The 26,217-nt window shown below is 40.7% G+C and overlaps 1 protein-coding gene across 1 annotated transcript in view; it reads left to right on the top strand.

The window, feature by feature from the left end:
* ARHGEF26 (Rho guanine nucleotide exchange factor 26) overlaps positions 1 to 24,664 on the top strand; it is a 58,655-nt gene extending 33,991 nt beyond the window's left edge. Inside the window, exons 8-14 of the mRNA XM_005440180.3 lie at positions 56 to 130; positions 1,254 to 1,343; positions 7,656 to 7,810; positions 15,925 to 16,134; positions 21,134 to 21,201; positions 21,463 to 21,567; positions 22,397 to 24,664. Of these exons, the coding sequence (XP_005440237.3) occupies positions 56 to 130; positions 1,254 to 1,343; positions 7,656 to 7,810; positions 15,925 to 16,134; positions 21,134 to 21,201; positions 21,463 to 21,567; positions 22,397 to 22,539 (846 nt within the window). The 3' untranslated portion in view covers positions 22,540 to 24,664. The remainder of the gene's footprint in view (positions 1 to 55; positions 131 to 1,253; positions 1,344 to 7,655; positions 7,811 to 15,924; positions 16,135 to 21,133; positions 21,202 to 21,462; positions 21,568 to 22,396) is intronic.
* The last annotated feature ends 1,553 nt before the right edge of the window (positions 24,665 to 26,217 follow it).

The raw sequence follows: 26,217 nt of genomic DNA, 5'->3' as shown, positions 1-26,217 counted from the left end.
ATTTGTTACGGTCTGTGCTTCTTAGTTTTCTGAAGTAACTGACATTTTATTTCAGACTATTTGTCAGAAAACTCCTAAGGATTCATCAAAATACGAGAACTGCAAGCAAGCTCTGAAAGAAGTGAGCAAGGTATGTTCCTAGAAGTTTAATCTGGATGCAGAATTCTTTCTACTTTGTTTTCCCGTCTAAATTGCACTGCATGCTTTTGTTATTTCAAAAATCCACTTGGAGAAGTGGCTGCTTTTGCTTTTTGTTAGTCACTAGAGAATTAATTTTCATGTTTATTACCCATTTTGTTCACTGCTTTCATTGTGTAGCTGGACAAATTGATCCTGTTTGCTACCACTCCTTCCAACAGAAAGCCATATGGTGGGCCACAGATACAAAAAAAGCCAAAATGCTGTCCTGACAGTGAAAGTCTGAATTTTCTGAGCAAACTTCAGCTTTTGTTGTAAATTAATCAGATTATCTTCTGTCAGTTGTTCAAAACTGTTCTCCTGTAGTCATGCTCTTCTGCCAAGAACGGATGGCAGAAGAGCACAAGTCCATTTTCCATGAGTGAATTGCAAATTTCAACAGCACTTGTATAATAAATTCCAGTTCCTTCCATTTGAATCCGAGCAATCAGATTACCTTTTAAAAAAAAAAAATAGTGGGAAATTACAGTCCATCTGTTTAATATTTATGTTCTGGAACTAGACAGTTCTTTAAAACAGAACATGGTGGTACAAAAACTTAAGGATCTAAGGGCTAGCTATTTTTTGCTTCCAAGATCTGGGAATTTCCAAAACTACAGTGCATTGTAGGCTGTTTGGAGCTGCGAAGTACTGGGCATTCTTTATTAAAACCAAAGCTTTCTCTGCATGTGTAGTGGGTTTGCGTGGCCTGGTTGGGTAGCGGGGGGCTACAGGAGAGCTGTAACCCTTCTCAGTCAGAACTTTGGGCTGAACCTTTGTACCATGTAGACTCCCCTGAAGAACAACTGATTCTCATGGCTTTGTAGGGTAACTCAGGTTGCGGGGATCTCAGGAGATCAGCCAGTGCAGCCTCTGGGTGGAATCGGCTGTGGGGTCAGACCTGCTTACTGGGGGCCACCTTCAGCCTGGTCTTGAAAACTTTGTGATCCAGTGTGAAAATGTCAGTTCCTTCATAAATTTTATGCGTCCCTGGAAGTGTGTTTTATAAAGGAACAAGAGTTTGTCTTACAAGTCTTGAGTACATTAAACCTGTTAAATAAATGTCTTGGTTTTAGCTGGTGCGTTTATGCAACGAAGGTGCTCGGAAAATGGAAAGGACGGAAATGATGTACACGATCAACTCCCAACTGGAATTTAAAATCAAGGTATGATGATACTTCTGACCATAAGTCATGTAGCTTAGAAATAGCTTTGACTGCGTGTTAAGTTTTGATGGGTTTATTGCCAGCGTAAGCGAAGTAAATTAGCATGGGCTGTAAATACTGATGTGACTTTTCAGTCAAGGAAGACAGGTTCATGTTCTGGAGTAGCTGAAGCCCTGGAAGCCTGGAGGGTAACCACCAAGGACTGTTGCATCTAACCAAGCAGATTAAGCTTCCAGATGAGGCTTTTCAGGGAAAGGGAGTATCTGGATATATATTTTTAAAAAGAGTAATTTTAGCATTAATTACTGAAGAATGAGGTATGCCCAGACTCTGGGTTTACCTTTGTGGATTAAACCCTGTCCCCACTGGGGGGACAGCACCTGTGCCACCAGTCACGGTACGGTTTTCTGCTGTTTGACGTAATTTGTAACAATGTGTGTGATGGTCTCGTCACCACTCACACAGAGTCATATGCTGCGGTGCCTCTGTGTCCGTCCCGTCATCCATTCCCTCACGGCTTGCCAGGGTATTAACTGCTTTTTTGTCTCTTTCTCCTCATGTGAAACAAAAGCGGAAGAATGCACAGTAGCCCTTCCGCGCAAAGGGAGGCTGTGTTGCTGCGCAGCGCACCTGGCCAGCTGCCTGTGCTGTGGAAGGCTCTCATAGGATGGGAACTTGCTGGGTGGATTAAGAACTGTTTTTTGGGGAGGTGCTGCAGCGAGCTGTGGAACAGTTCTGTCTGCTGTGCTGGCACGGCTGGCTGTGCACGAGCAAGGGGTGGTAAATTCCATCATCCCTGAACTGACTGGTCTGCAAGGTGTGGGGAGGTTTGACGTTCTGCTTGGGCTTCTGGCTGCAGCTGAAGGACAAATGGTGCATTTGTAGGGAGTGAATTAGTGTGTGTAATTGGAGCTGTAAACAGTGGGACTCGAACAGCACTTTCCTATCGCACAGAAATTCTTGCATTGAAATGATCTGTGATGGCAGGATAACAAAACTTTTGTCAAGTATTTTCACTTTAAGTAGAAAGGTTGTGTTTTAGCAAAACGGTTTTAAAATATATATTGAATTAAGTATTCTTTGCTGTAAAGACAAAGTTAAGTTGCTGTGAAGATTTTGCTGTTAGGAGAGGCCAACTGCTGCTGCTTGGCACAGAGATGCTCTCCCATACGTGACAGGAGTACGCTCAGGTAAATGCCTTTAGGCCAGGGAAGGATCCCAGTAGTATTTGACTGTCTGAAAACTGGTATTGGACTACCCAGATCTACAGCAGCATGAATTAACAACCCAGGCCTGTTTCTACTTGGAATTACGGTCTGTTTGTACAGGAGTCTGATGGCCTGCTGTAAAAAAATGGCCTGTGTGAGGTGTCATCCTCTTTGTGGGAGATGCTGGAGAACAGGGTGGTGTCCACGGAGGCAGCGCTGCAACCCCCCGGCCTGGCTGGCTCCCCCAGGAGCTGGCTCTGGCTGTGCCTGAGGGCAGAAGCTGCTGCCCCGGCCTGCGACAGCACATCTGGCAGCAGCGTGGCTGCGCAGCTGAGATCCTGCGACGCCTGCCTGGGACTGCACGCTCTGCAGCAGCAGGCTCCAGGGTGGGGAAATAATCCCAGCTAAACGACACCTTTATTAATGCACTTCACTTTGGTAATCCCACAGCTCTGTCTTGCTAGTGCAGGTGCTGCTAACCCTCAAGTAATTTTAAAAACTCCTAGGCTACTGCAGTATTAAAATTTTTGTTTTTCTAGCAGGAAAAAATAGCAGACACTATAGTCATAGTTAGTAGCCGTTTTATTGTACTTTCAAGGTATTTCTTCCAAGTACAGTTACTTTTTTTCTTTTCAGTGTTTGTTAAAATACCATTTCTATAACCAATGTCTCATGGTTACATAATGAGTGTCCCTTTGTGAGAAGACTTCGTTACTACTACACATGTAGTAAGTAGAGGTCCATGTTTTTAAAACAGTTCTTTAAAGGATCTTGGTCGGCCTTTGAGGAAGTGCTGTGTCCCCAGAAGATGATTTTCAACTTGTCTCAAGTATTTTGCTTTTCAGGCTTGGACTAAAAACTGTAAGCAATTACAGTATTTACTTGTAACAAACACTTCTTACCGAGTGACATGGCTACATTTGCTAAGTGTGGTGATAATAGCCTAAAATAGTTTGGATCTTCTGAAGTCCTTGGGTGATTCACCTTGCAGTTTGATTCAGTTTTCAAATGCACAGAAGTACCGAACAGTGCGTTACGTGCGTATAGTTTATAGCCCCTCACTTTCCCCACGGGAAGAGGACGCACGCTATTGCTCCCGACTTCACAGAAGCCAGAGGCCCTGCACAATTCGCTGCACACGCTCTAACTGGCAGTTCTTGCTGTTTTCATGGGAGTAACAACAACTTCATCCATTTTGCTTTTCTGTGTTTTTTAATGCAAAATTCTTTGTGCATCTTAAATATAACATATTTGTGGTTTAGACCTTATCAGTGGCTTGAGAGCTTGCCAGCTGGCATATGAAAGACTGCCTTGGCCACATTTCAATACATTTTTAAGTTCTGACAGCTTTTTTTATACAGAAAAGAGATGGTATACACGATGTACTCTTTTGGCAATTAAGGAAAGATTTAATATTACAGTAAAAACAAGCTGCCTCTGGAATATAGTCCAAGAATATAGGACAATGTGGTGAACTTGCTTGGAGGACAGATGAGTTTTTAGTTCATCCTGAAATAGAAATCTTCAAAGTACATTTTGTCTGTAAAACAAGCATCATGGTGCTGTAACTCTGTTTTGTAACCACTATAAATTAGGTAAACTATTTCTATTCTCGCTTCAGCATCCCTGTGTTCTGGGATTTTTGTTTATTGTTTTGTTAGATGTAACTGTAGAGCATTTTATGGGGAGACAAGGGAAGCTACTCAAATATTGTCACCTTTTTATGTAGCTAATCTGTAAATTCAGTTTTTCATGAAGATTCAGAAGTTTTTATTCCTGAGTTTCTCAAATTCAGCCCCAGAAAAACTGTGGTGTGTTTTTCTTTTGTGACTTCTGTGTTCAAGGACCATGTAGCCCAAAGTCTTTCAGTTTTGTAGTGTCACAGAAAACGCAGTGGGATGTAACTGTTAGGGGGTGGGCTGGTGGTGTCACGTGGAGCCATGACTGCATTTCAGTAAATGTAAAAGCTGTATTTTTAAACAATGCATTTTGATGTTACTTGAAGGTATGGAACCAGCCAAGTTTTGATTGGAAGTATGCCAAATTTTTTAAAGCCAAACGATGATAAAACTTTGCTTGATTTCAATGACTGAGCTTGGGAGTTCTCTGTGAGTGTTGTATCTGAGTACTGAGCGAAACTAGCCTGTCATTAACACCCTGTGGGCTTTAACGGGGTCTTTAAAAAAATGACCTTCCGTAAGAAAAATTGCGTGATACAGTCCTAAGAGAAAGTAATAAAGTTGACTTGGTAGAAGTCTGTTAGCCACTGCTCCAAAACAAATCGCAGTATCAATTAATGAACTTGAAGTTACAGGGACTTATAACCAGGCTGATATACTCCGATACACTAACAGACTTCGATAAAAATCTGTTTATGAAACACAGATTTGAAACTAAATTCTGCATTTCCAAATTGGAGAATACAGTAGGAAATGCATTTAAAAAACAAATGGGTAATACAAAACTAGAGATGTGAAAGAAAAAAAAAAAAAAAAAAAGTTACACCAATAAAACCAGCATATGTGAGATTAGGTTGATTTGGAGGAAATGTCCAAAGGGAATTTCACCAGGATTCAATCCATTAATACTATCTTGGTAGTGTGAATGCAAAAATACTAGGAATCACAGCAGGTAAATTAAATATGTTGGTATTTATTTGTAGTCACTGTGGAAGGATGCAAGTGTTGAGAGGTCCTGAAAGTGCAGCAAAGGTTTTGTTCTAGTGGATGCCTGTGTGCAAGTGCCAGGTGACGCTGAATGGTCATTGCCACCTGTTCTGGGTGTGTGGGGACATACATCACTCTAGGGCAAGGTCAAAAAGCTCAAGGCTTCTTCAACCTGTAACAATTTGCAGTATCAATTGCAATCAACAAAACTGCAGTAGCTCCCGAGGGTTGCTGCGCTATGAGCAGCCTTCACCTGCTATTGGTACACACTAGCTGCCTCCCAAGGGAAAGTGCAAGGAAGAGAGTTCCCTGCCTGCGTGGTGGTAGAAAAGGCATCTCCGTGAAAAATTCCATTGTGTGCCGTTTCAGTCAATGTAAAATCATACCTCAAAATTCAAAACCACGGGCGTGTCTGCACATCAATTTAGAGTTATTATTTTATTCTTCCAGCAGCAAGATCCCAGTCAAAGCACTGTTTTGGTTTTGGCGTAGGATGTGGGGCAAGTATTGACATGTTGAAGTTAGCTTAGAAAGGCAGCTAAAGCGATTAAAAGATGCAGAAAGACAACCCAGGCCCAATGAAGATGACAGCTGACAAACTGAATGAAGAAATACTTCTTTACAAGCATGTGAAAGGTGCTTTAAATGAGGGGTAAAAAGCAGTTGTCTTCATTAGTCTTAATCATGTGAGACCAACAGTGAATTTGAACAGCAGCAAAGGAAGCAGGCACATTTAATAAGCAGCAAGCCAGTTACATTGAAAGTAGAAACAACAATTTGATTATTTTGCTTGGGGATGAAGAAAAATATATAAGCTCCAAAAAATATAGCAGTAAGCACTTACTTACTGTGTCAGGTCTTGGGTACAAATGTTCAGCAGTGTGGGCAAAGCAGCTGCCTCTCCTGTTCCTGTGGCGTTGTGTACCCGCTGAACCAGCTGTAAGGTCAGGCTGTGCAGCTCGGGCTTTGCTTGCAGAAGTTCCCCAGAGCCTCATCCTTTTTTGTGCCTGGGAGAAGGTTCCAGACATCTGATGCTCTGCCCAGCATGTGGTCAATACCTGCAGGTGCACCAGCATCTTCGGTATTCAAGTTAGGCCCCAAGCAGGTCAACAGCAAGTACATGGAAAACTTCCCTTGCCGCTATCAAGGGGGAGAACTTAACTGGTTTACTGTGGTGGTTACCCTGGAAGAGCGATGCTGCCTACACCTCGCAAACCGAGGGGCGAAGGTTTATGCAAACCTGACCGACGTTTCTGGGCAGCAGTGACGTGCGCACAGCAAGTTGCTGCCTCTGTCCCGAGAGGGTGCTCCGATGGCCTCAAGCCCTCAGCCTGGCTTGCCTGTCCCCGTCAGCTGCAGGAGCAAATCACAAAGCAATTACGGTCAAATGCAACAGTCACCATTTTCAGACACAGCGGAAGATGGGGCAAAAAGCTTAAGTTCATCCTGAGAGAGAACAGTTACTTGTTAATACAGCCTTTCCTAAGTGGTATCTTGAGATGTTCTCTAAAAGCTTTCAGATATGCCTTTGAAACCACCAGTGAATTTATGATAGGAGCAAACCATTAGCGTTTCGGCATTAAAGCGGGCAGCTATTTCAAGCCCTACGTATCACATACTGCTTTACCCATTCCTTTGTGTAGCTGTGTTGGACAGAGTAGAAAATGATGCTACCACATTTGACTGCTAAGCTTTCTGGCATCTTTCACTTTCCTTACTTTTTAATGGAAAAAAAGGTCTGCACACCCTGAACATGTCAAGTTACAGTTCAGTACTGCATTAGGACCTATCTAATTGTGGATGCAATCTCCATAAGCCGTTTGTAAAGTGGAATGTACAGTGTGTTTATGTGTTAAAAGGATTTTAAGTTTCTTTCATTTCTGTGTGTGGTACAGAACACACATCAGAAAGAAGGTACAGCGCCGTTTTAACTGGCCTTAGGGCTGTGATGAAATGCAGAGTACAGGACCCCTCATGTCTGAGGTAAGAAGCTGAAGCTCTTCTGACTGTGCAGGCAGAAAAGCTGTGAGGTACCTAGAGGAAAATCTAGGTTCTGAATGTGCTTAAAGAATGATTACTTACTGTACAAAAATTTACATGTTCCTCCTGGAAGAGTGTCTCTTCATTTTTTATCTCTTTAGGAAGATCTCACATAGCTGTTCCATCCCAAGTACGACCAGTCAAGTCTGTTCATTTTTACCTTAGATGAGCCATAGTGTCAGGTGCCTGAGTGGTGGTGAAGTATTTGCAGGCTGTTAACTTGGGTACTGTATGAATTGATGAAGACACCTTAAACCTCAATTATCTCTTTTATGATTGTACTCATCACCTTTGAAGTTTATTCAAGCATTTTTCCCCCAAAATACATAGTATTCTAGTTACCTGACTTCTAAAAATCTGTTTTTTGAGGATTAAAATGTTACTTTCTTGCTTTGTAGCCATTTCCACTGGTTTCCTCTTCACGATGGTTAGTGAAAAGGGGTGAGTTAACAGCATATGTAGAAGACACCGGAATTTTTTCTAAAAGGACTTCTAAACAGCAGTTGTACTTCTTCCTCTTTAATGACGTCCTCATTATCACCAAGAAGAAAAGGTAAGAGCTTCACTGATACAGAATCACCTTTGTGTTACCCCTCGAATCGGAGAGAACCGTTTAGTTATCGTTGTCTTTTAAAATTACTGCAACTGTTGTGTGTGAGGGGAAATGAAAACTGAAGCTTTCTGGCTTTGGAATGGCAAACTTGATTGCATCCACAGCATCTTTACAGAATTTTCTAGCCACTTGCTTGTTTCAAAGAATGAAGGAGACTCAGAGAGAAGCAAGTGGGCCTGATTCTTCTGGTTTATACTGCAGATGTAATATGGACTAAACATGTTTTAAGTCCAGTAAATATCTGTAAAACCATTTAGATGTTTTAATCTGCTGTGTCAGAGTAAATAAAGAAGTTATTTGAGTTTCTAATACTGCTCTATCAGACTGCATTTAGAAATGGAAGTGACTACCTGTTAAACAGGATTTATTTTTGGGAAACCCAATTGAAATTCCAAATTGTCAAACAAATTAAAGTTCATACTTGATGCCTTAGCAAAGGGAGAAGTTTTGGAGGGATCAAGTAGTAGTTTTCATTCCCTTCCGTGGTTTCCACAGTTGGGCTGTTTTTGAGAATGATATGAGGGATACAACTTCTAGCAGACTCCATGTTTAAATTCTTATCACTAGATTTGAGCAGAGGTTTAGAATAATTGAATGGAATTTACATCCTCCGTTGTGGTGGTTAAATAAATAATCAATGGATAAACCTAACTATTTTGAAGAACAATTATTTTGCATCTGGGTTGACCAGTTAACCCAAATCGAGTTATTTTTACACAACACCCTTCTGTGAAATCCAATGTAAATTTTGAGAAGCAGGATAAAATCTGTGAAGAAAATGCTAGTATTTAAGCAAAGAAAAAACTAAATGTAAAAGAGGGGGGGAATATTTAAAGTAAAGCTTGGGTTTTTTATAAAGATGAGAAGAAAAGTGAGTAATTTCTCCCCACTATCTTCCTGATGTAAACGTGTTTATGAGTGTCAGCGTTTATCAAAGCTTATGCTGAGATGTTTCTACGAGAATCGCTTGGTAAATCACTGGCTCACTGGAAGCACAGAGTTGTATCACACTTTTTTTAAACAGTGCATTTCTTTTCTCATGGGACTGCTGTTAATATATTGTTGCGTTGGTAGCGAACTAAATGTTTGAGTTGGAAAAACTGAAAAATCTATTATGTGTTGTTACGTTGTTTATTGGTTTCCTACGTGATGGCTTGTTGTCCAGATCATAAAGCAGATTTTTATAAATTCTCATCCAAACTTTGAGGCTTCTGATCTACGATAGTTTCCAGCTGCTGGAATTGAAATGAAGCCAAAGTTAACAAACTCATATTAATGATGGGATTCACACAGTCACTCTCCCAAGACCTCCTAAACAAATGGGTGTAATTGAAAAAGACCAATTTCTGCGAGCCTGCCAGATAACTCTGAGCAGGTTTCATACACTTTGCCCAAGCGAATAAGCTTATTGGTAATTTTAGAGCTTTTGGTGAACCGTTCTCTCAGCCAGTGTTACCATGGTCACCTCAGCAGTGGACAGAAGTATTTGTTGCTGGTTGAGTTTCAATGTTCGTATTTCTGCTTGAGCAGTTGCGTTTCAGAAGATTCTTAACATGGCACAAAAATATCACTCCTCACTACTGCACTAAAAATACTAATTACTTAAGTGCTCCAATCATTCAGTTTAATCTTCACCCAAAAGTTAATCTGCAGCTATCCTGTCTGAGCAGTTTGCCATATATGTAGAACCTCGCGCCTGCAGCTGGCAGTGGCTCAGTCCCGACTTCTTGAAAGGCCAGGCTTGATGGTACCCATCAAAGACGTCATCTTGGTGACGGCTAAATAATTTTAGTCCTAGCAGATGCGGCATATATCACTGCTCATGCCCTTGTTTTGGGGACACTTTTCCAATGTCAGAATCATCGTTGGAAGAACCGTGATTTTCGTATGGAGTGAGGAAGCGTCCCACACTTCTCCTCATAATGAGGACTGTTAAGTTTTAGCTGTGGAAAAGGTAAAGGGCAGTCTTGTGTTGGTGTGTATATTCTAATTGTAATGGTACTTCATCCATCATAATCTTGCTCAGCTACAGTTTCACCTCCTGACGGCAAGGTTTCACTGCCTTCCCTCATCCATGAAGCCAGCTAAATGGAATTCAGCTATCAAATTTTTAACGGACGCTGTATGGCTGGATCTCATGCCTCTATGAAATATTTCAGAGGCTTAATGCTTTCCCTGTTAGCTACTGGGCAGTCCATTTTTATGTGTGTTACAGATACCTTGGTTATCATTTAGGCTCTGATTTGTGTGCTGTAAAGTTGGTTGCTTTATCATGCTTGCCCTTCGGAGAAGTAAGGCAAATGGCTGCTGAGTAATACTCAAGACCAGGCACTGGGATTAGGCCAAAAAGGTACATGTGAACTTGTGATGTCATTCTACGCAAGATTTTTGAAAATTAAAAAAATCTGCATATCCCTGCTGCTCAGCTTTTAGCTTATTTGGAACTTTTTCCCTGTTCAGTAGTCATTTCTTGTAGCCCCTTCTGTGTAGACACAATCTGAATTCTTAAAATTTTACAAAATTAGAATACTCCCTCTGAATACTTGTGAAGTTTTAGTGTGTTACTTTGAAAAGAACAGGCAGTGCCAGCATGTGTAGTCCTGGTGGAAAGGCCAACTTTTGTATGGCTGGTGCACAGGAAGATGTGAACAGGGAAGTCAGCCGGGTTTTGGCAGGCAGTAAAGAGCTGGGTGGTGTTTGGACAGCTCAGTGTCCTCTGCCAGGGCTACCTGTGCTGTGGGTGGAGGAGGCAGGTCCCTTTGGAGAGCAGTTCTAAGCAGCAACCTAGCTCAGCTGGACCAGATTGCCCTCTAGAAGAGCATCTCTCTCGCTCTGACTGTCTAGGTATTTCTGGGAAGTTAATTTAGATATTCGTGAAGTTTAACACTGTGAATACTCTGCAAAGATAAGTGTAGACTGACTTTAAGTAACCTAAATATTTAATGTATTGTTCTTTCAGCTTTGTGGCAGTTTTACCCTCCTGTTTCATTCTCTCAATTCCATTCTCCTTTGTTCCTTCTCTGGCTTCTGTCCTTCTTCTATCAATCTCCTTGCTGTGGTGTGAATTGCCACCATTTTGGCCATGACATCCACTACAGGGACCAGTAAACCAATAGCTTCCGCTATCACTACATTTTGAAGGTAGTATTCTGACATAAGGAGTAACATGCAACATAATTAACCCTGTGTGCACTACAGTATAATGGTTGTTACTTATGTCACGAGTGGGAGATTTGCTTTCTCTTGGGCTAGTGAAGAAACGATTCTAGGTTCTACAAAGCATCATGAAATTACTTTAAATACACATACTTCTAGGTTTGTATGTATTTCCTTCATGAGTTTTCACTTTTCAGTTTTTTCCCCTTTCTAAACCACAGGTATGGGTGTCAGTCTCATCCATACCTCTCCTGCACCGCTGATGAGTGTAACTGCTGGGTTTAGATACACACTGGGCCGTTGCTGGGCATGGTAGATTTGGAGAGGACCAGGCTACAGAGGAGGTAATTTCTGCAACACCTTTTGTATGCTGTAACAAGTGTTCTGCTAAAATTACAGCTAGCTTTGAACTCCACCAAAGTCAGATGCCTCCCGTTTATGCCACATGCCCTCCTGGGACCATGGTGATCTGGTTACATATATTTTAGTTACAATGCTCAGAGGAGCCTGTGAGCTAGCTCCGTGTCCTGCAGAGCTCGGGAGAACTCCAGAATAAATACAGTTTTGTTACATACAATTAAACATCTGCCTTATCCAGCTGTTCAAAAAATCCAACAGTTACATCCCAAGTGCTTTTAGAGGACTTCAGGTGAACTCCAGAGGGGCTTATGTTTTTGAATGAGCATACATTTATTGAATGTTCAGTTTTCCGTAACAGCCTACGGGTATCACTAGAATCCTGTCTGTCTTAACAGTTCTATGGCTCGTCAGCTCCTGAGACACCTTCACAGTGGAATGCAGCTGGACTTCACCCAAAGGCTCACTGCTGCTTGGGAATGTTACCTGTTCACAGCTTCTGGCAAAGCCAAGTTTTTTCTCAGGATGCCACGGGTGATTTTTTGATTAAATGCAAAGTAGCTTCTATTGGAATGCCAAGGATTTCTGAGTGGTGCAGCTGGAAAGAGTAAAGGCAATGGGCAGACTGACCATGTGGCTCCTGTTACAGTATAGGTGGCCTAGAACAGATGGTATTACCTCAATAGATACTAGGTCTTCATAGAAGTGCCTGTAAAATTTGCACACATTCCCTGCAAAGTGATATAAAATAGTCCTCTTCTTCCATGTTCTGACTCTAAACAGAAAGTGAATGTTCAGCATTATTGTATTATCTGATTACAGTAATTTTAAGGAATGTGTTCTATGTCCTGCCTGTTACTCCACTGCCTGGCTAAGCAGATTAAGTTTCCGTTTATGCACATCTGCTCACTCCAGCGCCGTCAGCCTTATCAGCAGATTTCATTATCCGTTTGGAAGGAGGAGTGTGTGCAGGTCTCCCAGAGGACACAGGAGGTAAAAAGAGATGAGGACTGCCTAGAGGTTCCAAATCAGACTATTTTGTTGAATGGAGATAATAAGAAAGAGGAAGGATTCATAGAGCGCATTTACAAGTTGTATAGAGTACCTGATTTTTTTCAGATAATATAACTACAGCAGCATCCCCCTAGGTGTTTTTGCTAGTTCCACCCTTGTCTAAGCAGAGGTTGCCCAGAATAAAATACTGAACTTAAGAAAACCCAAACTTAGCAAACACCAGCAAAACAAAACCCACCAGAAAAACCCAGACCAAAAAAAACCTACCTACCTTTCCCTGTTTATACTAATGAAGTATGTATTTTAAGAAAAAAGAAAGGGAGAGGGAGACTAATGAACATAAAGAGGTTTTTTCCTTTTCCAGTAGGACCCCTCATACTATGGACGGCACTTGAAACATCTATCCTCAAGTGATAATGAGTATAATCTTTTTGTAGATAAATGATTTGAATTTAGAGCTGGATTTAGGGGAATGTGAAACCTGAATCTACAGTCTCTACTCCCTCCCCTCTCACAGCCTCTCTTAGAACACTTATGCTTTTCTACAGTAAAACCATCACAGTAACTTTACATTTCTTCTTTCAGGGAAGAGCTGTGTGCACACCTTTCCCAGAAGGGCATACTGAATAACTAAAGATTCCTTTTAGCATCCCTGGGTTGTATGTCAGAAATTGAAATTTAGCTTCCCACATGCTGAAATATTGAAGATTCTTCCAGCGTCTCAGGTGCTTGTGTTAAATTCCTTTAATCAGACCAAAACCTATTTGTATTCTTTCTACTTTGGGACCCAAGAAGTAATGTGTAATAGCATAATTAACCTGGCTTCATTTTTAGAGAACTCTTGAGTTTGCTGCATTCATTTTTCTAGGTGACTGGCTTTTTAGAAGTTTTTTACTCTAAGGAACATGGAAACAATAGTCTGATCAAAAGCTAGGTTAATCAAAACTGTGGGCAGTTTTAAAAGCTATTTGATTTTTAAATGTTTAATAATGTATTTCAAAGCTAAGTTCTTGCAGCCGTGCTCCCTGAAGTTTTGGTATGTGTGCATCGGTCAGCAGCATCTGAATGGGGAGTTGCAGTTGCAGCCCACAGAAGTGGGAACGCCAGCAGGCTGGGGGGACTTGGTGGTAGTGTTTTAGACTTGGAGAAGAAGAAACAGGGAAACATTCATCACCTTATGAGCCACAGTGATTTCAGTCATCCTATATGGTAAATCTTACTAAGTTTGTCTGTTGTTGCTTCTGCTTCCTTTTGTAAAGCCCCCAAAACTCCTCAACAAATACTTGTGAGAAGGATTAGTTCCATTAGTATCATGTTCTCGTGAATCATGTGAGAAGGTACAAAGCTGCACTGCAAAAAAAACCATTTCAAGTATTGAATTCACAGAAAAAAAGTAAAAACATACCCCACATTGCTGAAATAACTTTTACACTAGACATTAGCAGAAACTATTAATCCATAAATACAATGTGATCTGTAGACCCATCATCACTTGAAAGATAAATTCTTCTATCGCTGTACAAGTCACTGAAATCAGCAGTCACTTCTGTTCTGAGTTGTACCGTTGCTCAGTTGGGTTTTCGCAATACTTTTTCTGAAGAATTTAAAGTAAGAATTACAAAGACCATTGCATCAACTACCAAGGTATTCGCAGGGGTTTTTTTGACAGTTGGCAAAACAGGTATAATATATCCCCACAGACAGTGTCATCATCTCTGTTCTCTTACAGTATCTGAGCAACCACGAAGTAAGAATACACTTCATTTGTGCCTGTCAGAATGTTGTGTGTCACCACCAGCATTTCAGAGGGCTTTAGTTTCAGGTGTTTGGGATTTGTAGGAGTTCAGTGCTAAGGTTTCCATATATCCCTGGCAGCAAAATTAATCTTCAAGTATTTTTTCAATTTAAATTCTTTTAACAAACACTTGGTAATCTGAGGCTTTAACATAGCTTTTCATCACTTGAGGTCTAAACACATTTTACTTTAAAGGTGGAATATGTGTAGTTGCACTTTAAAATTTGATGTAATTTACTACAAATTTGATGAACACTGCAACATACGGGCTAGGAGGGGGAACTGGCTTTATGCCCATGTAAAAGGTTTTTTTCTATCTTTTCTTGTTGCACCTGTGTAGGACAGTAAATCTGAAAAAGTTTACAAGCTTATGTGAAATCATGAGGTAATTAGTTTATCAGTGTTCTGAGTTCATGGTATACCCTGGCAAACTTTCAGTGGAATCCTGAAAGCCTTTTTCAGCTGGTTTCTATTCTTGTGATCAAATGCTATTTCTTGAAGTGATGTAGATTCTATTAACTATTTATTTAACTATGTTTCATGACTTTATAAACGTTTAGAAATGCACAGTTGTTTTCCACTTGGAAGAAGAAATACATTTCCAGTATTGCCTTAAGTAGCAAAAGCAATAGTTAAGAAAACTAGTTTAACTTGCATAGGAGTGCTGAAGAACGCTGCTTAAGGTATCTGGGTAGCCTGGAGCTGAAGCATGTGTCATAAATACAGTCATGGATTGAAGAACAGGGGGGTTGAAGGAACTGTTCCCTGCATTGTCCAGACATGCTTCTTCCTGTCTTCACCTGTCAAGAAGACCTTGATTAGCTGAAGTGATTCTCACATTTAGAAATGAAAGGCTGCTGTTCAGGGAAGAGCACGTATTTTCAGTCACACTTTTATGTTCCGATTTGCAGCATCTAATGTTTTGTCCACCTCTTAGCTCACATTTTGCATAAGGAAAGCAAAGCTTCTAACTCACGTATCTTCTGGAATTCTTTTTAGTCACTTTTGGAAAGTTACTAACCACACACAGCAATCTATTCATATCCCTTAGAGCTGTCCCATTTATTTGCAAAGTACTTTCTAAAAGGTAAATTGCACAGTGCGTTCTGCAAGACCAGTAATGTGTGACAAGCCTTTCCCCATTTTTATAATTAGCAATTCATCAAGGTTATGTTCCAGAATATCATAGAATAGTTTTTGAACTAGACCTTCTACATGCAGATTGGACAAGGAGTGCAAGATGACTGTCCTTTTTTTAAAATGAAGATCAGTAGTGTTTATCTGGAAGCAATGTATGTACCCACAGTTGTACAAGCACAGGAAAAGGGAAATTTTACTTTTTTTTCCTGTAACATTCTAAAATTAAAGTCTGCTGTTCATTTGATGCTACAGAAGAAAAAAGTAAAATTCTATGTAATTGTTGTATTTGTTTTTTCAAATTCAGTGAAGCTGAGATTACACCCTCTCAAGAATGCCAAAGTCATATTTAACTGTGTCACTAAATGAAATTCCACAGGGTTTAAAAAACCTGATCTGCTTTGTATCTTGCAAAATCGGCAATTTCAAAACAAAGTAAGAAAGATGGAAGATCTGAGGTGTGAGAACTGTGCCATACTATGTAGCTAAAAGTGGATTCCATGACTGAGTCCGCTTCCAGATATACTTTATGGAAAATGAAAAAAAAAAAAAAAATCCCACAAGTTTAACATTTATTCCCTTCTTGGTTCTGCAGCGAAGAGAGTTACAATGTCACAGATTACTCTCTAAGGGACCGGCTGGTGGTCCAACAGTGCGACAGTGAGGACCTGACTTCTTCCCCTGTAAAGAACACCTCGACTGTGCTCTACTCACGGCAGAGTTCTGCAACTCACCTCTTCAGACTAGCCGTCCTCAGTAACCACGCAGGAGAGAGAGTGGAGATGCTCCTGGGAGCAGAGACCCAGTAAGTAACTGATTGCTTCTGTAATTTTTCACCTGTTCAGCACAACAGGCTGCCCCTCCCACCCCAGCCAAGGTAGTATGAAATGCCCAGCTTCTGTCTGGCAACTTAAAATTGAAATGAAATTAAACAAGTTCCCAAGCAGGCACTTTGCAATGTCTGCACAGCAGTGACCGCAGGAGCACTGCTGCCGGAACGACCCTGTGTGTGTGTCGTCAAGTGTGCTGGTGCCCTGCTTGGGGACACCAAAGCCCTCCTCGTGATGCCTGTACGCTGCTGCAATGTGCACTGTGTTGCAATCGGGTAGTTTCAAAGCAGGACAAGGTAGCCTCGACAAGCTTTTCTGATTCTTAATGCGTGCCAAGAGCAGGAGAATATGCAGTTATGCCAATATCCAGCAGGACATTAACGTAAGTATTTACTGATATGAAGTATAAAGCCTCTGCAAACCTAGCTCAGTTTCTCTAATCTTGTCACAAGACGACTCCGGTTGTTAGTGTTATTCTCTTTCTTTGAGGTTACAGTGTAGGAACCATGAAAAATTGTATGCACATGTAGAAATTCTGTTAATTGAAGTATCAGTTATTATGTGCTACTGTTTTGGGGCTTCAGGTCAAGAATTAACTATGCCTCTGTCTTGGAAACTGCCAGCTCCCTAGCCAGTAAATAATGGTGCGGCTGCACTTGCAGCATGTCGTTACTGAGAGGGGTAACTTAAGACTCTGTTGGAGGGTAGAACAGAACAGAGACGTCACAAGCAAAGCTTCACATGTACGTGAAACCGGTGTGGCCTGAAACAAGAGTTCTCCACAAAGGCACTGCTATGCATCCTGTGAACAGCTGAGTGTCTCTCCCAGACCCACAGCTGAATGCAGAAGTAGATTTGGTGGCGGTGTGTTTTCCCCAAGTAGTTCAGTACAGAAGAAAGGAGCAGAAATGATGCTGAGGTAATGCAAAGGGAGCAGTGATGAAAGGTACAGTACATTCTAGTCATACGTTGCTTCAAGGCATTTTATCAGTGATAGCTTTGCATACAGATGCTTATAAAATAAGCCAGGAACTGAAGATCTTGAACACATTTTTGTGAAAGAGTTGGGCATTGATGTAAGACCATTCATAAACAGCACAGAGTTCTGTCACTTTCTGGGCAGTGGGAGTTTATGATCAGAGGGAAAGCACAGAATATACATAGAAAGTCAGCGTAACGTCACTGAAATCAGCACAGGATCAAAGTTTAACACATAGGGCTGAAGATCTGACCTAAAAGAGGTCTGGAGAGAGCAAGACCGAAGTTTGTGGCATCAAGTGAGATACAGAGCAGACATAGTTCTTGGGTCTAGTATGTATACAAAAGGGAAAGTTTCTGTACATCACACTCTGAAGTTCAGACAAGATCCTGGCTACCTCTTCCGCTGGCGAGGCAAACAAATGAGGACCGACAGTACAGATTTAAGCAGTCTGGATTTCTTGGGGGTTGCAGAAGGAATTTTCACTGAATTGAAGTTAAGAAGAAATCAAAAGTTTTGCCACATAACTGTGTAGTACACTACACAATGATATGTTCACATATTAAACAGTAAGAAATTTCTGTATTGCAATTTGACCTACAAACATTACTTAAGTATCTGATTTGTCACTGAGTTGTTCTAGCATAATTACAGAGTGTTCAAATACTTACTCTTAACAAACCTTCCAAGAACTGCAAGTCTGTGCTTACCTTACCTGTTAACATAGCGCTTTTATCTAATAATCATTATGTCCAGAGGGTGAGTGCCTAAAGTAAACCAGAACAGCAAATGGTGTACTGTACTTGAAAGCACTGTATGTACACATTCTACAGCTTAATATATAGTTATTCTATGAATGGTTCAGACTACTACAGACCTCAAAGAGCAGAACTTGTGCCAAGGGCCTGCGGGTTCTTAAATTTCTAATGAAAGGTCCATTAAACTGATCGAGGCACTGTGGAGTCAGAGCTACAGGCTCTGTGTAGGAGTGTTCCCATCTCATCCTATGGCACATGTGCTGCTGTACATGCCCTGTAATCGAGCGTGTGGATCTGAGTGTAATGCAGGTTACTACAGGGGAAGTGTTGCTTTTGCTGCTGTAGTTAAGGGATGTGTTCTTGATACTTATCAAGGTAAGATGACTTTTGAGTAATCTGATGGCAGATACTCATTTAGGCTTGCTCTGCATCTCATACTTTTCAGTGCTCATTTGTTTTTTATTGTTTTAAGGTATCTTACCTCAATTAAAAGTCGTTTTGGCGATGTGGCATTTATACCATGTTTTCTGTATGTAGAACACTGTATTACCAGGAAGAAACAAGCACAGCTGTATCCTGAGGCATAACTGTGGTGGCAGACAAACGTTAGGGTATGAGTGCAGAATACTTTTGTCCCAGAGCAGTGATTTGTGAATTATTTATTATATTAGCTGTGTGGTGCAGAAGTGGAAACTGTACTGGGTTAAATGGAAGGAGTTTGACATTTCCCTGGGGAAGCCACGGAGCTGCCTGTGCTGGGATAGAGGCGGTCCTTGTTCTCCTGTCATGGTTTTGAAGAGCGTCTGCTTTAGAAATGAGCAACAAGAAGTGTCTTGTTCTTTTGGGTGCAAATATCCGAAAGGCTGTCATTTCTCTATGGTGCCATTAACTTCCACACAACTGTTCACAAAAATGAAAGATTTTATCTGTTTTAGTGGAAGCTGGAGGCGGGATAGAGGACATGAAACAGACTGCTCCAGACATATCCCAGCCTGGAAAAATTTACAGTTTTAGGTTTGCTTTCAAAGCTTAGAATAACTCTGAAAGAAACCGTAGATCATGAATGATTTCTATTAAAGATCTCATTATAAAGTAATCAGATGATTCAGACTTGTTTGGGAAGAAAATGCTGTACATTTTTAGTTGTCTGGGCTTTTTATGAAAAGACATTTTGTCCTGCAGATTTATTATTGATTTGCTATAAACTGTAATATAAATAGCAGTCTTAGCAGATTGTTATTCAGAGGTAAAGATTCTGAAAAGAATTAAATTTAAAAATTTCTTATTTTTATAGGGTAATTATCATGTACACAGAAGGTACAGAAAAACTTTCTGCAATAGGGAAGCCCAAGCTGGATGGTTTTAGCATGCTTACTGAATACTGTTGCGTATGTAAACCGAAATGTTCTGTGACGCAAAAATTTCTAGCATAGTTTTAATCACGTTTTGTCACTTCATGTGGATTGTGGTTTCCAAGTACAAAAGTACCAGGGTTAGGTCAGGAACTTTATATGGCCCTGTGAATAAAGGCACAAAATGTACGGTGCACAGAGATTATGCAGAAATATATACTTAAACTGGGAGTCTGGCATTACCCAATTTTTCTTAAGAGTTGTCTGAAAGGAAATGTAGTTTTCCTGTTACAAATGGTTACAGGGGAAGGAAAAATAGTCCAACACCTGTTACCTACTTTTAATGACTGAAATGTCTGAAGCGGCATGAAGTTGTAGTTTTGGCCACCTGTATAAGGCGCAACAGGTAGCAAATGTTAGTACGACACATGCCCAAGTTCCATCTTTGAGGAAGAATTTGTGTTAGGATTAAAAAAAAAACCCCTAACACCAGTTTCTAACTATAAATGCCAAAGAAACAGTAAAAATATGTCCATTCAAAATCATCTGCAGGGTATTTTTTTCATTCTGAAAGAAGTGTGGTCAGAACAACTTCATCCCCTGGAAGTTTTGCTAGTCTGTGAGCAGAGACTCCTAGAGCTAGCTGGAAGAAAGGCTACAAAAGACAGTGTCGGCATTCTTAGAAGAGACTGATAAACTTTATCATGGAATGATGTGTAGTAGAATGGTGGAGACTGGGCTTCACAGTCAAACTGCAACACGTGCTGAGCAACAGTATGTCTTGGGAGATGTACTCTAGATCTAGAGAAGTCTCTTACAGTCTGTGTAAAATGTCCCATCTTCTGACACTTTGGAAACAGCACTAGTTTCAAGATGTTTCAGATTTTTGACAAAATAACAAGTCTCAGCAGAAGGCACGTGTTATTATTTTTAGTTAAAAACTGCAGTTATCCAAAGATAGCAATGCTTTTTTTTTAGGGGAGGGGAAATAGGAAAAATTCAAGCCTGAAACTCCCTTGAGTTATTCTAATCTGTACTGATAGCAGAACCCAACAAATATGAAAAAAAATCTAATTTCACTGAAATTTTGGCTTGGGAATGAAGTTTCAATTGCCAAGATTTGAAGTTATAATGATTTAAGTAGTTATAGCTCATCTTAGGTTAACAGAGGTGATGTAGGATTAGTTTTCCTTTACCGTCTGACATCACTTTAATCTGTTCCACTCCCTTCAAAATCAGTTGTCAGTAATCCGTGCTTCTGTGCTTTGTTGTGTAACACTTGGGACCTAGGTAAAGCCTTTCTGCTTTCCTCAGAAGTACTGACACACGTCATCAGAGATTGCTTATATTTTTCCTGGGTTAAACAAGGTGAGATTCAAGTGACTAATAATTTAGGCCTTTGTTGGGCCCTTGCTTATTGGTGCAAGTTCCCAAACCAACACTTCTGGAAACATGAACGTGTCCTTCTGAGAGCACAGAGACTCTTTTGGTTTGTATTGCCTTTATTAGATGTTTTGTATGTTTGATGGGTTGTTTTTAAAAAAATAAGATTACAAAGATGCATCAGTCACAGATACTTGTGGAGACGTTCACCTGTATTACTTAAAAATAAATACAACAAAGGCATGCAGGACATGATGCCCGTAGGTCCCATGTTTATAGGCCTTTTTCCTAATCAAATCTGCTTAAAATAGTTAAAATATGTTTGAATAACGTATTACTAGAAGTACTAGCACACCTTTTCTTGCCGTATTTTGAGGGGAAAAGTAGTTTTGTTTTCTTCACCCAGTAATCAAGAGGAAACACGTAAATATAGATTCTTGGAAGTGGTAGTAGGCTTGACCATTATTAAGAGCTGGAAACTGAGTTTTGCCTTTGTTTACAGGAGTGACAGAGCTCGCTGGATTACAGTGCTTGGACAGGACAGAGACAGGCAGAAAACTGACAGGACAAGTAAGTTACAACTAACAAGATTTCTGAGAGCTTTGGCAGGGAATGGAAATGCACTGCCCCTTAGTAGGGATGTGAGCAAGCATAACCATAGAAATCTCCTAGGCTCTGTTGCTTTATGCTTCACATGTGTGAAGCTGCCATCTCTTCCTGCACACAGGAGCTTCTTTGAGGAGTTCCGTTTAAGGCGGTGTTTCTATTTGCATGCATCACCTTTCTTTTACGCGAAGTGTTTAATTCAGCCTTTACTTATTTCTTCCACAGCTTTAACTCAGGTGGAGATCATCAGAACTTACACAGCAAAGCAGTCAGATGAACTGTCTCTTCAAGTTGCCGACGTTGTTCTAGTTTATCAAAAAGTAAACGATGGTGAGTGAGAATTTTGCTGGCAGTAACCATCTGTCACCACTGCAGGTGAATCGAGCTAGGAAAAAAGTATTTTTCCTCATAGCACTGGGCCATACAATGAATAAAGGTTTAGCTTCCAAGAAAAACGTGAGCCTTTTGGTTCAGGTTTCTAAATGACAGCCTCTGCTTAGGCAACAGCTGTTCAAGGTGTAACTCACCACCCATCATAATTTTTATAGATAAATAGCTGCAGAAAGTATGTACTGGCTGGTTTTGACGCATGAAATGTCCATAAATTGAATTCTACCTAAAATCACAGGGCTCAGCCATTTTTGTGAGTGAGCACCAGGTCTGTCTGAAAGAAACATACATATTAGTGTGCTACATGCTGTGCTTCCCTGCCTGTTAGGTAGAGGGGTCTAGCACAGTGAAGAGTGATTCTTACCCAGACATGGAAGCAATTATAGTAGTATCTCACTATGTGCTGACTCAGTGATGCTTGAAGCACCAAATCCTAACTTTTAATGATGTTATTTAATATTACATGTGAAATCAAATATCCCATCAATTGTGCTGCACTGTTGAATTACAATACAAAATTATTTTTCACATTATTTTTCTTGTTGTTCCTAGTCTGCCTGCATTAAAAAAAAAATTTAAAAACAATCTGCCAAAACTATCTTAATTTGGTACTATATTCACTAAAAAGGTAACTGTGCAACACTATGACCGTGTCTACTCCAGTGCAACACATGGAGTTCTGACAAAAGTATGTTTAACATTACTTGCAAAGGTTTGTTACTCCTTGTGTCATCTGTTCCACACACCCCCCACCCCCCACCCCCCCCAGGTTGGTACGAAGGGGAACGACTGCGGGATGGTGAGAGAGGCTGGTTTCCCGTGGAGTGCGCTAAAGAAATCACATGCCGCGCCACAATTGACAAGAACATGGAACGGATGGGCCGCTTACTTGGACTTGAAACCAACGTGTAGTCTGTTTTGCTTCTTTATACTATACCACAGGATTTGCACTAATTGTGCTGCTGTACCCCATGGACAGCACGCTACAGCTCTCACACAGAAGGTGTGAGTCACCAATGCAAAAAATCTACTTATTAAGAGCACTGATGGTTCAGATACTCATCCCTTCTTGTTATGCATTTTGAGCGGTGTACTGAAACCTGGCTTGACCAGTAACAGATTTCAACTAGAAGTAGTTTCTTAGGCACTAGAGATCAGCCATACATCTTCCTGACTCAAATATCAGTTTCACCATATTTAGTCCCTCCATCTGGTTTTGAGCATTTTGGCTTTCTTTCAGAAGCAGAGCTCTTGTGCAGGAGACTAAAAACACCAGGAACTCCCCCCCACCCATAGAGCTAGAGGAGGACAGCAGTACTGAGGGTTTCCTGGTCCTCAAACTGCAGCATTACATTCCTCTGTAAGAAGCAAGCAGATCCCTAATCAGCCTTAGCAAACCTGACACAAGCTCCAGGGAGGAATTCAGAGAGAAGTACCTCCCCATACTTGTTCAGACAGCTCAGACATTTTCTCCTTCTAGTGTTGCAGTGGTGAAAGGCTTTCTGAAAGCAAGAGGTAGGAACTCTGGACAATAGATGATGTTGATGATCTCCTCCTCAGATCCATTTTAACAGAGGTGTTTTAAAGGAGTAGAACTGGAAACGCGTCCATTTTGTTTCTGTTTTCCTTGTGTATTAATATGAAGATTTAGTTCAAGTTAACGCTTTTAAAGCAAGGGTTTTGATGAGGACTAGAGAAAACATGAAATACTTTGTTATGGGGTGGGGTGGGTGTTTTGGTAGGGATTTTTTGTTTTGTTTCTTAGTCTTTCTGTACTTCCATTCTGTGGAGGGAGAAGAACTAACTGAACTTCAGTTTACCTACATCTTTAGTATTTGCTAGCATCACGTCGAACCTGCAGGCAAAAATAAGGGAGAATGAAGAGGTGTAGAGTTTTCTTAAGGTGCCAGGTCTTCTCATGCTATTATATGTATGAAGAGTAGGACCACCACTGAGGAAAGACATGGAAGGAGAAGGCTTAGCACTACGATTTAACTTGGTATTTTGTTACCTTTGCCTTCCCTGATTGGCAGTGCCACTTGACGTCATGAGGTGCTTCAGGCAAGAGCTGGGAGCCAAAATACTACTCCAACCTTGCTCTCAGAGGAGCTCACATTGGTGCTGCTTCACACATACTCTTCTCTGCTTTAGAGAAGACTGCTCACAATTGCACTACACAACACCTGCTAAAATTTTTTGCATCTGCAGTTTAGCTTTGGAGTTTCACAGAAGAGACATCACTTGATGTTGTGTGAACAAAACGCACTCTAAGTAAATTTCAGTGCATCTTTTCTGTATATAAGCATGACAGTTTGTACTATAAAAATCTTCACCTTTTTAAGGACCAGCTGGTAACTCAACAGCATAGAATACACATTCAACAAAACCATGGGGAGAACATGTAGTACAAAGGCTTTCTTATTGTTGTATTCCCCATGTTTTTCAAGGGGTTGTAAGTTGTTTTATATACTGTAATATGTTGGTTCAATTTGTGAATGAATTGTATGTTTATAGAAATATATCTCTGTAACAATTTTTAAAATACATTAGGAGGGCAATAATTTTGTACAAAAATACTTACCTTGACAGTCTGACAGTGGTTATACAGCCTTGTGAATTAATTTATAAGTGGACTGATAAATAGTAGTGAGAAACTGTAAATTGAACAAAGACTTATTTAATAAAGCAAAAATACTGCTAATATTGTAACAAATATTATTGTACACAGGCAGATGTTTAACACAACTGGATGTATAAATCCAGACATTAATTTTATTGGATTTTTTAATACCATTGTATGTATTTTTCATACCTACTTTTTCCAAAAATAATGTAATGGTTTATTTAAAGGCATATTTTTCCTGTTGCTGGACACAGTTCTTCAGGAATTAGACATCCATGATTTTACAGGACAACAATCAATAAAATGTTTTTAAGTCCTTACTAAAAAAAGCTTCAGGTTTTTTTCAAGAAACACCATTATACTGCAAGTTGTTAACATTCTTGTCAAAAGACATTAAATCTGTTCTGTAACCTGTGGCATTTAAAGTTTTCCGTTCTGTAAAGAGAAACGGCACCATCATGTGCCCTACTTTGTCAGTCATAGAACCAATTTACACATATGCCCACAAACTTGGAGCAATGCGTAAAATGCAGGCCAGGACAGCATCTCATGTCTCAGATTGTACTGGTAGAGAGGGAGTCAGGAATAGAGAGTGCTTCAACTATTGTAGCTTTCTATAAGCATAGCCTAGTTCCAGTCAGAAGGGACCTACAACAATCACCCAGTTCCACCACTTCAGGGCTGACCAAAACTTGAACCATGGCATTAAGGTTATTGCCTGAATGCCTCTGACACACAAATAAGGCACGGGGCATCAATCACCTCTCCTGGAAGCCCGTTCCAGGGTTTGACCACCCTCTCAGTAAAGAAACGCTTCCTCATGTCCAGTCGGAACCTCCTCTGACAGACACAGCTTTGAACCATTGCCAGGGGTCCAGGGAGAAGAGCTCAGCAGCTCCCTTCCCTCCATCAAGAACCTGCAGAGCACAGTGAGCGCAGCCCTCAGCCTCTCTTCCCTCAGAACTACACAGACCCAGAGCACCCAGCTGCTCCTCACTGGACATGCCTTCCTGCCCCTTCACCAGCCATGGGAGCCCAAGTATTCTGCATGCAATAAATGCTGGAATATTGTACTGCAATTATTTATAATATACTGTAACTTCTGTAGGGGTTAGTATACACAAGAAGATCGTTAACTTGTGTTAGTGCTGACAGCTTGGGACTGGCTGATGTCTGCTGGCCACAACAGCGGTCTGGGGACCTTCTCAGCAGCAGCAGCAACCTCACCCTTAGCCAAGCGGCTGTTGCAACCTCCCTGTGCACATCTGCACATTTGTCCCACTCGTCTGTTCACATATAGCTTGTTTGATGCTAAACAAAGGATCAAAATAGAAAAAAGTGGCCTTTTTGGCAAGCTACTGAGGCAGTACTTCCTGGAGAATTTTCGAGGGAAGCAGCTGATGCCATCAGTGTTTTCTAAACTACACAGCTCTACATAATTCCCCCATCCACAGAAAAAAAACTACACTGCATCGCATTCTGTTTAGGGTAGCATCAGCACATAGGCCTGAGGCAGGCACAACACCGGTAAATGGTACGACCTCTTAAAATGGAAGTTAACATTCCATGGTAGCTCAAAGAGGTCTGAGAAACTTAAGACAGCATGACAAGCTATTTATTTAAAAGTAGGTTTTTAAAAACTAATTTTTTTGTGGTGTGTCCCCCCCTTAGCAACTCCGTGATATTTTCATCAGCAAAACTGCCCAAGGAAGAGATTACACTAGTTTGTCCTTTTTACAGCAATAGACCACAGGAGTTTGTGGCTGTAAAATTAACTTTCATTTTTGCAGGGCCTGGAATCTGTACTACCCCTTCCATACGTGACTTCTCTAATCAGATTTTAAGCAAATTGACCAACTCCCCCCCCCCCCCCCCCAAAAAAAAAAAACAAACCACCAAAACCAAAAAAACCCACACACAAACAAAACAAAACAGGCTCTCATTTCCCTGAATCAAAGTTTCATTTT

Source organism: Falco cherrug, chromosome 11 (genome assembly GCF_023634085.1).
Source record: "Falco cherrug isolate bFalChe1 chromosome 11, bFalChe1.pri, whole genome shotgun sequence".
Taxonomy (NCBI): Eukaryota; Metazoa; Chordata; class Aves; order Falconiformes; family Falconidae; genus Falco; species Falco cherrug.
Note: the sequence above shows the minus strand (reverse complement) of the source record. Positions and strands in the feature narration are given on the sequence as shown.